Raw genomic sequence first — 12,464 nt, 5'->3', positions numbered from 1 at the left:
CTCAGGCATCCCTGACTTTTGTTCTTGAAAAATTCATCTTAATGCAGCTACATCTAATAAAATTTAATGGCAATGATAAGCATTCAGTTTGTTACATCAATATCAAAAATGGACCTGTTTTTGTAAACCTTAGCTATCTTGAATTAGCAATTTTTATTTGGATCAACAAAATTATTATTTTTTATTAGAGTACGTTTAAAATTTTTTGTGATAACTTTCAAGAGTGTGTAAATGCAGGGGAACTATATTGCCACCCGGTTGGGCAGTGTTGTAAGGTGCGTTAAGGTAGGGGCTGTAGGAAGGGATTTATGCGGGTCGTGAAGAGGCTCAGAATATGTGAAGGAGGAAAAACAGACGTCGGTAACTCATTCCATGTTCGAGCCGACTTACACAAAAACTAATTGAAGAAACGACGCGTTCTCATTAAGCCTACATCAACTGTGAACGGGTGTTCCACTCGTGCCTGTTGAGTTTTGTTTACGTGCACCGGTGCACAGGGGATCAATGCTGCTATCTTCTTTGAGCAGGCTCCATTGAAATATATTATAACGAGACTCAGCAAGCCTACATTGCGTCTCTGCAATAGAAATGGCAATCTGCTTTTTTAAAACTGAAACAGCTTTACTGGGTTGGTGCTCTATAACACATTGTAACAACACCATGTACAATGTAACCTTAGAACTAGGTTCCCCTAGTGAAGCCATCTTTTTATTTTCTTTCTTTTGAATCTCCAACTAAACTAATAAATTAACCTTCAGGACTACTCAGAGTATTAGGAGGCCTAATTTCAGGTAGCTAATGGTAGGTATGGAGGTAAACACTGCAGCCTTGGCTATAGGGAACTAGAAAACCAAACTACAATTGTTCCCTAGGGGCGATCAACACTCTCAACGGGTGGTAGTGCTGATGATGTAATATTATCTAATCAATTAAAATGTAATTTATTTAATTATTTTCAGAACAAGCAAATAAATGGGTAAAAAACATGGAGCGACAAAATAACCTCAAAGTAATCAAGCTCTCTGATCCAAACTACCTCCGTACCCTCGAAGCCGCTATCAGGTTTGGCTGCCCGGTCATGCTGGAGAACATCATGGAGACGTTGGATGCCATCCTGGAGCCAGTTCTGGTGCTGAACATCTTCAAGAGTGCGGGGATGGACTGCATCCGGCTGGCCGATAACATCATAGAATACTCCAGAGATTTCAGATTCTATATCACTACCCGATTGAGGAATCCGCACTATTTGCCAGAAGTCGCTGTGAAGGTGGAATTCTCTATTCATATTTTTACTAATTATTGTCTAATGTATCAGTGAGGAAGAAATTAGTTTACGCTATATTAAGTTCTGTTATATTTCAACTGCCTCAATGAACTATGTCACTGGGGCATTTTCGCCAATGTTTGTACATATTTTTATCCTTTTTTGCGCTTTCCGTTACGTTACTTTTACATTTCATGTTTAAGTTTCCACCAATACCAGATAACCAGAAGTCGGAATTTTTTTTCAGTGCAAACATTCTGGGATTAACTACCATAATATGTACTTTTCGTGAAAACGAGATATTTTAAAGTTGATCGAAATTATTTTTAGTTTAATTTATTTTTTGGTGTCAAAAATTTTACTTTTTTTGTGATCAAGAAACATAGCGTTATGATATCAAAACCCGCACTAGAATTTTTGGCTTGTTAGGATATACTTCTGAAAAGGTGTTAATATGTACATTGGAAGTACATGCCTAAATATAATATTTTTCACAAATGTTAAAAGAAAATATGTATAATCATTTAGATGTTTATTTATTGTTATGTTTACAATCAAAACTTTTCCAAACACTTTTTCGCTCTCCAGATATTCAAATTTCCAGAGCGTGTTTGCAACTCCACGACTTTATTGAAAAAATGATGGCAACTTTATTACAAATAACATCTGTATTAATTTATAATCATCACAGGTTACCCTGATCAACTTCATGATCACACCGCAAGGTTTGCAAGATCAATTGCTAGGAATAGTGGTAGCGAGAGACAGGCCAGAGTTGGAAGAGAAGAAGAATCAACTGATCGTCGAAGGAGCCAACAATAAGAAGACGTTAAAGATGATTGAAGACCAAATTCTGGAGGTAAACAGAGACGTATATATAGAGGTATTAGAAATTAGTGCACTAAACATGACAGTTTATTTTATTTTAATATTGTTGTCTATCTGTGCATAGGTTCTTTCGGGGGAAGGAAATATCCTTGAGGACGAATCTGCCAACAGGATTCTGTCTTCCAGTAAAGTTTTATCGGAAGATATCCAGGAGAAGCAGAAAGTGGCGGCCGTCACAGAAGTAGAGATTGACCAAGCTCGCTCCCAGTACATCCCCGTCTCGAAGCACAGCTCTGTCTTGTTCTTCTGTATTTCAGAATTGGCCTCAATTGATCCTATGTATCAATATTCACTTGCATGGTAGGTTAAATAGTATATGCCATCCGTTATTATTTATTTATTAAATCTTGAAAAATCTTAAAATACCTACCTGTTGATCTATTTGCCCATTTAGTACATAACTTGTTCAATAAATACATACATTAGGCCTTACTAATACACATGTTTTAAATTTTACACAACTGATAAATAACCAAATGTACGGTAAATGATTGTTTATCAGTTGTGTAAAATTTATAGCACATTTATTAGTGCCCCCACATCGGCAAATTGATGAAGAGTTTTGTTACACAAGCTTGGCTCAAAGAGAGTGATGTTTTAAAAGCAATCTTCCAAAACCCCCGGCTAGACAGTCTTGTAAAAATTTGTAAAATATTTTCTTGCATGTCAAACTTTTCCGGGTAACAAATAACCTCACAGTATTTGAATGCCCATAATAAAAATAAACCTTTAAATTATTGCTTGAGCAATGATGAAGGACTTAGCTGTAGAGGGTTCAGCCCGCTACGCCTGAGTGTGAACCTGATGCTTTGGACAAAAGTTACATAACATTTTTTTAATTTATCTGATTTATTCCAGGTTTATCAATCTATATAACCAATCAATCACAAACGCTCCTAAAACAAGCACCCTGGATGCAAGATTGGATTGTTTGAACAATTACTTTACCAAAAGCATTTACAACAATGTCTGTCGCAGCTTGTTTGAAAAGGATAAGTTGATTTTTTCCTTTGTACTTGTGTTGGGAATCTCTAGAGCAAAAGTGAGTAAAACAAAACAGATTTTCTATGCTTCTAAGCTTCTCCATACGGATCACCTCTTAGCTTCCTCTGGAACTTAATTGCACTTACACCATTATTCGTTTTGCATCTTTGCTGAAAACTTTTAATATCTGTGTGATCCCACTCCTGATGTTTATTATCTTTGAACATCTTCTCATTTATGTAATACATATTACTATGTTTACCCCCTGGGCAATTTTCGGAAATATTCTTTGCAGACAAGAAACAGTCTTTTTGGGAGATATGTCTCCCTGCCTGACAATCTCATAAAATTGTCGCTTTAAGTTTGCATTAAAAAATTTACTATAAGCGCAGCTAAAAAGTTTGAAATAACATTTAGCATTTGAAAAACATTTTTCAAGTTTTGCAAATCTAAAAATAAATATTGAATTCTGTGACTATTACTTGTATAATACTCTGTTTATTTAAATATGGTTTTTTTTGTTTCGTGTAAAGTGGTAATTACAATTTACAAAATAGAAACTAACGGTAAACGGCTTTGAAAACTTTGTCTCTGTTTGCATTCAAAATTTTGAAATTCCTTTGCATATTTCAATTTATAATACTAAGATTTGAAATAGTCTATCATCTGCTTTCAAGATAGTATTTTAAGCATTTTATTTTGAAATAAATTCAGAAACAGTGAATTTATCTGGAATCAAATGTAACGTGAAAATATTTTCTGCATAACCTGTTTTCTGACGGTTCTCCTAAGAGCAGTACATTACATTGCAAAATTTCAGAGACTTAGCTGACTTACATAGCTGTTGTTCTACAAATAAATAAATAACATGTTTGCTTCTTTCAGGGAAAAGTGAATGAAGATGTGCTGGCATTCTTGCTAACAGGAGGAGTTGCCCTAGAAAATCCTTTCCCTAACCCCGGGCCAGAATGGCTGTCGGAGAAATCTTGGTCAGAAGTAGTCAGAGCTTCAGCTTTACATGGGTAATTTTTATTACCTTTGACATTTTGAAATTCGTGATTTTTTGTTAGTCTTTGAAATTTTTCGAATTATGTGTTAGGTACCCAATCTAATTATTGATTTTTTATCTTGCAGCCTGGAGAACTTTAAACCTACTTTTGTAAAGAATATCGCGCAGTGGAAGGCTTTCTATGACAACACAAATCCCCATACAATACCCTTGCCCGATCCATTCCAGAAGACAAAAGGACTGCTTAAATTAGTTCTACTAAGGTTTGCATGAATATTAAAATTATTTGATCGTGTGATGCAATATAAATGTACCACCCCAGCCAGGAACACTCCTGTCCCAGTGCGACTCATACACCAGGGAGCACTGATTCGTTAGAATGCGGAATACAAGCTCTATGAAAGGGAAGGAGGTTGGAGTTTAATCAGATGAAATACAAAATAACTTTATATTTAAAAATACAATCATTGTTACCACTAAAAGTATGATACATAATATATAAAAAAAAAAATTTAAAGAATTGCAAATATTCCCGATTAACAAATTACCTGACAATAATTTTAAAAACTCATACTACCGTTATTACAAACGGAAAATGTTGCTTGTGCAATGATGGAGAGCTTGGCCAGCAGAGGAATTGAACCCACTATGTCTGAGTGATAACCCGTCACAATTTATCAACTCAGCCACTGACTGACCAGTCATGTATACCGATTTGAAAGAAAACTGATATCGGTAATTTGCATAAGACCTTTCGACTCTTAGGCCCCAAACAGTGTGATAAAATTGATTATCTGCTCAAGAAAGAATTTCAATATGTAAAAATGTTTGATCCATTTCAACTGAAGTAAGATGAAATTAACCCTAAGGCGAAGCTTAATGCCAAATCACTATTTTGATTAATCTTTATGACGAATTGGTGTACATTATGAATACCAAAAAATGTGCTTTCGATAAATTGAAGGTTTTCCTCTCGTTTCGCTTGAGTAGAATACAAATAAAAAAATAAATTACTCAGTAAAAAATATAAATCTAAACTACTAAAAAAAATATTTTTCAATAGAAATGTATGAACGCATAAAAGAAACAACTTTAAAAAAATACTGTTTTATAGCTAAGATTATCTGTGACAGTTTCACTTGATTCACTTTTTTGCTTTCTGATAAAATTATTTACAAAATAAATAAAAACTAGTTTTGTGCTTGAAATCGAACATTTTTAGACTCCGTTTGTCAAGCGATTTTAATGCCTATTACCTACAATATAAGGTATACCAAGAATATACACATTTTTGGCTTGTAGCTTCCTCTCAAGAAATTTAAAGTTTTTACTCTTCACCATCAGGCATCCAGTGTGATTGAATTATGACTGTTAATTAATTACTGGTTTCACAAAAACAACGCTATATAACAGAATAATTAGTTGTAGTTCAACTTTTATAATTTTTTAAATTTTTCTAACTAGGTGTATTCGTCCTGACAAGATGACCCCTATGGTCCAGCAGTTTGTAGTGATGGAGCTGGACCAGTCCTACATAGAGCCGCCGCCCTTCAACCTGGAGGAGTCCTACAACGACAGCAACTGTTGCTCACCCCTAGTGTTCATACTGTCCGCCGGCTCCGATCCCATGGCAGGGCTGGTCAAGTTCGCCGCGGAGAAGGAGGTCGTCAGCATGGAGACCATTTCTTTGGGACAGGGGCAGGTAAATTCATTTTATATATTATTCATATATTATCCCAGCAGTCCCTCACCATTGGCTTCAAACCTCCGTCCTTTCCCATTGTGCTCTCATCCTATTCCATACATTATGGTTAATATTGCGCTTCTTTACCTACTGTGTTGTACTTGCTGACTTATTTATTAACCCTATCCCTGCGGGAGACGCAGAATAACACAAGAGCTTATTGTGTGACATTTGTCAATTATTATTATGCTAGAAAAACCATTTTACATCATCATAACCGTAAGGAACTTGTGTATGAAGTAGTGGATTCCTACCTTTTTTTGACCAAGGACCATTATGTTATTTATTTGTTCTTACAGGGACCACTATGTACAAGTATAGTATACTGTGTTAATTTTAAAATAAACTTTCAACATTTTCGTTTATTAACCCTTTCCCTGCGGGAGACGCACGCCTGCGACGCACTGTACATGCCCTGTACGCGGGTGGCACATCTGTGCGACGCAAAGTTTCTTCGGCGTTATGGGTATGAAACATGCTTGAGCACGGTAAAACTTATACTCCTAAAAAATCTCACATCTTTACACTACTGACATCTTACGATATTTATCCATAATACGTATCCTAATCATTGATACAAAGATTTGAAGGGATCTTCCAACTCAGAGCGAAAAATGAATCAGTTTGAATTCTTCCCGCGTCTTTACACACGTTATTGCGCAGGCGCATTTTATAAGATTCTCAAACAGAGACGCTCGCCGTGTAGATTACATTGTCTTATCGAATTATTGTTTGCTTTTTCGTGGATATGAACTATTTTAATTACAGTGTACATTCATCTGATTTATCATATTTTAAAATAAGTTCAGTTACATACATTCATTCAAACTATTGAAGAAATATAAAATTTCGTCAGTGTTAGATTATTTTCAAATAAAGATACGTGGTTAAAACTTTTTTATAGTGAAAAATCAAGTGTAAAGTTGTACAAGTTTGACTTTTTATCAATTTTTGAAAGTATTTTTATTGCCAAAATACAAAATGTCGGGTCGTGGTCTTAATGACGAAGAAATATTTGGTGCTACTTTAGAAATAGATTCAGATTTTGAAATTAGTGACAGTGACGTCGATAATAATTGCGAAGCTGCTGAAATACATGAAAGCCATGATTCTGCCGTTATGCGTTGAGAACTGTTTCAAAATCACGATAAAAAAATATATTAAGTGATACATATTTACGGTGACATAATAACAGAAAAATTATTTCATTATTTTTGTAAATTTAAGTGTAGTTATTTTTTATTATATGAACCTTTTTAAGTGTGTCAATATTTCATGTATCCAGTCAAACGCGACATCGCACCCATAAATCAACCACTTACATCGCACCACAGTTGAAGAGCTCTACTCCGGCATGTTTATAATCATGTGTATCGTTATCCTTGAAATAAACATGGCCGCCCGGGCATACCATATCAGTTACATTATGAATATATACTTCGAATTTTTATCAAGCCCCATTGATGTTCGGATTGTTTATTTATACTTGAAAAGATAATTCAAGACATAAGCGACGTATTTTTTAAAACAAATTTTAAAATCCATGCGTGATTATTGTTTAAAGTCATAAATTAGATTGATGATAAATAGCCCCGCGTGTGAACGAAGTGATACAAATTAATGACGCATAGAAAAGGTTAACTTTCAATAAAATTTTAGGGACCCATAGCATCGGCCATGATCCACCGTGCGATCATATCCGGGGGCTGGGTGGTGCTGCAGAACTGCCACCTAGTGGACAGCTGGATGGGTGAACTGGACCGCCTCTGCTCCGAGGTCATCATTCCCATGAACACGCACGTAAACTTCAGGTGCTGGCTGACCAGCTATCCGTCCACTACGTTTCCTGTCTCCATATTGCAGAATGGTAAAATTTTAATTCATTTTAGCATTATTTTATAATTCGCATAACATTTTACTACCCAGAACATAACATTAATAACAAAATAACTGCGCCTCTACTGTTTTCTATGAGAAATTTATTATTTTATTTGAAATTTAGAACACTATTTGCAAATCTGAATATAATAATATTTTTGACAGTGTATATTCGTAAACTTTTATACTGATCAAAACAACATCAAACAAAACAAAAGAAATAAGAACGCTTTTGGGTAGGTACTAGCATTATTTTTTCAGGATTCCTACCCAGAATGTTTTTATGTTGTTAGAGGCACGGATTATATGAAGGAGGAAAAGCAAATTCCGGTAGCTCGTTCCACATATAAGCCGTATTACAAAAAACCAAGTCTAAGAAGCAACCCGTTCTAATGCAGCCAACATCAACTGTTCCTTCAACCCTTCAATTTATCATTTACTTATGTTTTTTGTGCATTGTATCATTTATTTTGTGTTATAATAAAACATAAGTTTACTGCAGGTAGATGGAAATTGTTCTTTTTTTGTAAAATACAAATGGATTCATGATGATTAAAAATATTCATTCCAGGTGTAAAAATGACAAACGAGGCCCCCAAGGGTTTAAAAAACAATCTGTACCGCTCCTACACATCAGACCCCATCTCCGACCCGGAGTTCTATGGAAAATGCCCCCGAATGGACACCTGGCAACGCCTGCTCTATTCACTATGTTTCTTTCATGCCTTGATACAGGAGAGGAAGAAATTTGGCCCCCTGGGCTGGAATATCCCTTACGAGTTCAACGAGTCAGACTTGAAGATATGCGTGATGCAGCTGCAGGTATTGTTGCCGTCAATAATGATATTTTCGTACAGAGAAATACAAACATTCCCATGTTACCATGTATCAAACAACCTAGCAATATTTAAATTTTCATAGAAAGCTGAAATGTAACATTAATTATTTTTTGTGAATACCAAACAAGAGTCCCAACTGCTCCTAAATGTCCAGAGCTAGTGGGATTGTGGCATCCCCCAAATGGGGTGAGTTGTGAGGCTGAAGGAAGTAGGGAAAGAAAGGTGATGTGAAAGAGCAAGATTGGGAAGTAACTGGCTAATCAGATCTGGTCACTAAACACTGCTAAAGTCATTTCAAGCGTTTAGAATCGTTTCGATTCTGAATGGTGATTAATTACGAGGACAATACTGAGAGAATCTGCCGCTCTGGAGTATCTATGAAGGCCACTTTTTTTGTGGAATCTCCTTTACATTTGGTATTGTCATCAAATTGGATATCAGGGCCATTTTGAATTTTTTTGGTCATTTTAAAAGCGGTCTCTGTTTGTCTAACAGGCCGAAAATCGTCTGTTGCATAAAACACATATATATGTTGTTATTTTTATATCCACAGTATTATGGTGAAATTAAGTTAGAAAAAGAAATGAAGGTTACATAAGTTTAATAAAACTTTTTTCTTTCGTTGGCAGATGTTCCTGACAGATTACGAGGAAACCCCTTTTGAGGCTTTGTCATATTTAACCGGTGAATGTAACTATGGAGGAAGGGTAACAGACGACAAGGACAGGCGACTGTTGCTGTCTCTACTTTCAATTTTCTATACCGATGAAGTACTACAAGATCCAAAGTAATAAACAAAACTATTTAGGAGAATAACATTAGCGGGTTACTGACAAAATGGATGTCACATGATTTTATTATAAAATCGTTTCACTTTATTATGAATCATTAATGTATTTTGTGTTTTAGTTATTCATTCTCTCCAAGTGGCACTTATGTGATGCCTCCACAGCTTGACCAGCCGTCCATTCTGGAGCACATCAAAGCTCTTCCGTTGATACAAATGCCAGAAGTTTTTGGACTCCACGACAATGCCGATATCACAAAAGACAACCAGGAAACTGGTGCTGTGAGTACCTAACTATTGTGTTGTAAAAAACCTTATAAGTATAAGTATATTTAAGATAAGTACCTACTTGAGATGTAGCTGAATGAAAATATATGTGAGAAAGTCTATGTGGTCCAATCATCGACCAACATCTAGATATGGCTATTAATTGATGAAATAAGAGACCTTGGTATAACCTTTGACACTAAATTAACATTCATTAAACATTGAATTCCGTAAGTCTAAACTTAAACTTTAAGGTGCACAGTTTACACCCGCGCTGTGCAAGCGAGTTTCCTACAGAGCATCGGACCATCCCATATTAATAATAACATATTAATAATATAACCAGTAAAGCAATGCAAATGTTAGGATTTGTCTTACGGATTTCAAAGGATTTTAAAAATTTAAAAACTGTCAAATTACTTTACACTACACTTGTTAGAAACCAACTAGAATTTAACACCACCATTTGGAGTCCTTACTACAGTGTACATGAGAATTCCCTTGAGCGAGTCCAACATAAATATTTACGTTATATTAATTTTAAATTGGGAATATTCATCGAAAACATTAATTACCCCTCTCTGTTACGATTATTGGGACTCGATACATTAAAAGAAAGAAGAATTTGTTCAGACTTATTTTATTTATTTTAAATCGTTACCAACCTGTTGAACTCCCCTGAACTTCTTTCGTTAATATGTTTCCATGTACCTAGTCGATCAGTTCGTTTCAAATTACCGTATCATTACAACAATACAGGATCTAACGCTGAACTCAATTCCATAATGAATCGCCTGCATGTACTTAGAAATAAATATGTTTTGGATGAACCTATAAACATTGCTAGTTTATCCTCATACAAACACTACTTAATTAAAACTGTCTGTCAGCGCTTCTCAGACTGACTTTAATCAAATACAGTTTTAAAGTATTAATTTCTTAACACTCATTACATAATATCCGGGATTGATAATATGTTGTATTGTATTTATAATAACCTACTCATTGTACTTTTTATTTTGATACTATTATTCCTATTGTTCTCTTTTATGTATTTTATATTTATATATTTTTTATCTATGTATATTCTGTATTCATATGTAAAACAATTGTTATTCTTTTGTAAAAGCCGCTATAATCGGCGTTAATAAATAAATAAATAATCTGAAAATTGACCCCAAAACCAAAGAATTCAGGTTTTCGAAAAATGTATCAAAAAGGAAGCATATTTTATTGCAGTAAAAGGATTGCACGAAGCATTGATTTTAACCTTTTATTTTGCAAATTTGCTTCCAGCCAATTAAGTTCCGCCAACAGTGAGATTCTTTTACTGAGGTCATTTATAAATCACAAATTTTAAGCATTTACATCATAGACATATGAATATTAGTAGACCTGCCCTAAGTGATTAAAAGCGTATTATCCCCACTCCCCATACCGGTTCCATTGGAACCGGCTGTGCTCGGGTATGGCCTCAAGTGAAATTTGAAAACGTGACGTCATCATTCTTGTGCGAACTATAGTCGAGGCATCATCGGTTCATTTTACGAAATAACACGGCAAAATGTTGACTTGTACTATGAAAACTTGTAAAAATAGATGTGAAAAAGAGAATTAACCCAATTGTCGTATTACATTCCATATATAAGCATTATTTTACTTTATTTTAAGCATATTCACATCGTATAATATAGATCAGTTTTAGAAACATATACTATCACATCGAGAAACGTCTGGACGCGAAACACAAAGCTGGTTGGTTGCTGGGAAGTAAATTATGAACATTTATAAAAGTGTCTTACCTAAATACTTAAACGAAATATTCGACTCTGAAAATATAACCGAATTTTTTTGCCGAATTTGGACTTTGCAAATTTGTTCATAACGTGGCGAGTAATTTGCGCTCCCATGTAAAAATGTCTATTCATTCAAAAGCAGATTTTACTTTTAAGAAGTAAATGGTGATATTATAATGCGAGATGCCTATTTACTGTCAGATTGATTTATTGACGAATCACAGTCAGTCTTACGCCCTTCGTTCTTCAACAGTTGATTTTACCCCTCGCCATTATCTTCTCGTCTATTAATTCCTATGTCTGTGATTTACATATATTTTAAAGAGGGACTACCACTGGCTCATTCATAGACAATTCAATAAGCTATTTGAATACTTAAAAAATATGTCACAGAGCGATTTGAGCCAGCTTTTTTGAAGTGTGTTAAATGTTAAATGTCTTTCAAGCAAACAGAAGTCGTGACTGCATGCGGATGTATGGGTTTGTGACGTATGAATGCATTCAAGTTACAACAGTAGTTTTGTCACAAACTTCACACTCAACAATGGCTTTGCGTATTGCACGCAACAGAGTTGTACATGAAGTTGGGTTCTTAAATTTCAAGTTCAAATTTTGTATCATCTGCCTTTCTGGCTTCCTATTGGCGGACCAAATGAACATCAACAAGAACAAATTACATCATGCGATTTGTAGTTAACTTTGTACTCGGTGTTGTTTTATGAAATTTACATTAAAAGAACTACTTAGGACGGGTTGTTTCGTAGAATTTTAACAATTCATCAAATTTCAACGTTCATTTTCAAGTTCTGTGAAAGATTTTTTAAAGTTCTGTTTTAATTTCAGTTTTGTCAAGCAACTAGCCTATAATGAAATAATAACATAACTTGAATAGGACTTTCACAGAACCCGGAAATGAACGTTGAAATTTGATGAATTGTTCAAATCCGTGTTGTTGTTCCGTCCTAAGGACGGGTTGTTTCGGAGAATTTGAACAATTCTTCAAATTTC

The 12,464-nt window shown here is 34.8% G+C and overlaps 1 protein-coding gene across 1 annotated transcript in view; it reads left to right on the top strand.

Annotated features, from left to right (window-relative positions):
* Window positions 1-12,464, top strand: part of Dnah3 (dynein heavy chain 3, axonemal) — an 88,842-nt gene that overhangs the window by 62,425 nt on the left and 13,953 nt on the right. The window contains exons 50-60 of the mRNA XM_089637977.1: window positions 960-1,267; window positions 1,956-2,123; window positions 2,217-2,452; window positions 3,011-3,194; window positions 4,022-4,158; window positions 4,271-4,408; window positions 5,610-5,847; window positions 7,549-7,756; window positions 8,339-8,589; window positions 9,236-9,393; window positions 9,516-9,675. Coding sequence (XP_089494103.1) covers window positions 960-1,267; window positions 1,956-2,123; window positions 2,217-2,452; window positions 3,011-3,194; window positions 4,022-4,158; window positions 4,271-4,408; window positions 5,610-5,847; window positions 7,549-7,756; window positions 8,339-8,589; window positions 9,236-9,393; window positions 9,516-9,675 — 2,186 coding nt within the window. The remainder of the gene's footprint in view (window positions 1-959; window positions 1,268-1,955; window positions 2,124-2,216; window positions 2,453-3,010; window positions 3,195-4,021; window positions 4,159-4,270; window positions 4,409-5,609; window positions 5,848-7,548; window positions 7,757-8,338; window positions 8,590-9,235; window positions 9,394-9,515; window positions 9,676-12,464) is intronic.

This window comes from Hesperophylax consimilis, chromosome 12 (assembly GCF_061612785.1).
Source record: "Hesperophylax consimilis isolate HC1 chromosome 12, BYU_Hcon_1.0, whole genome shotgun sequence".
NCBI lineage: Eukaryota > Metazoa > Arthropoda > Insecta > Trichoptera > Limnephilidae > Hesperophylax > Hesperophylax consimilis.
The sequence above is the reverse complement of the archived record's forward strand: the minus strand, read 5'-3'. Positions and strand labels throughout refer to the sequence as shown.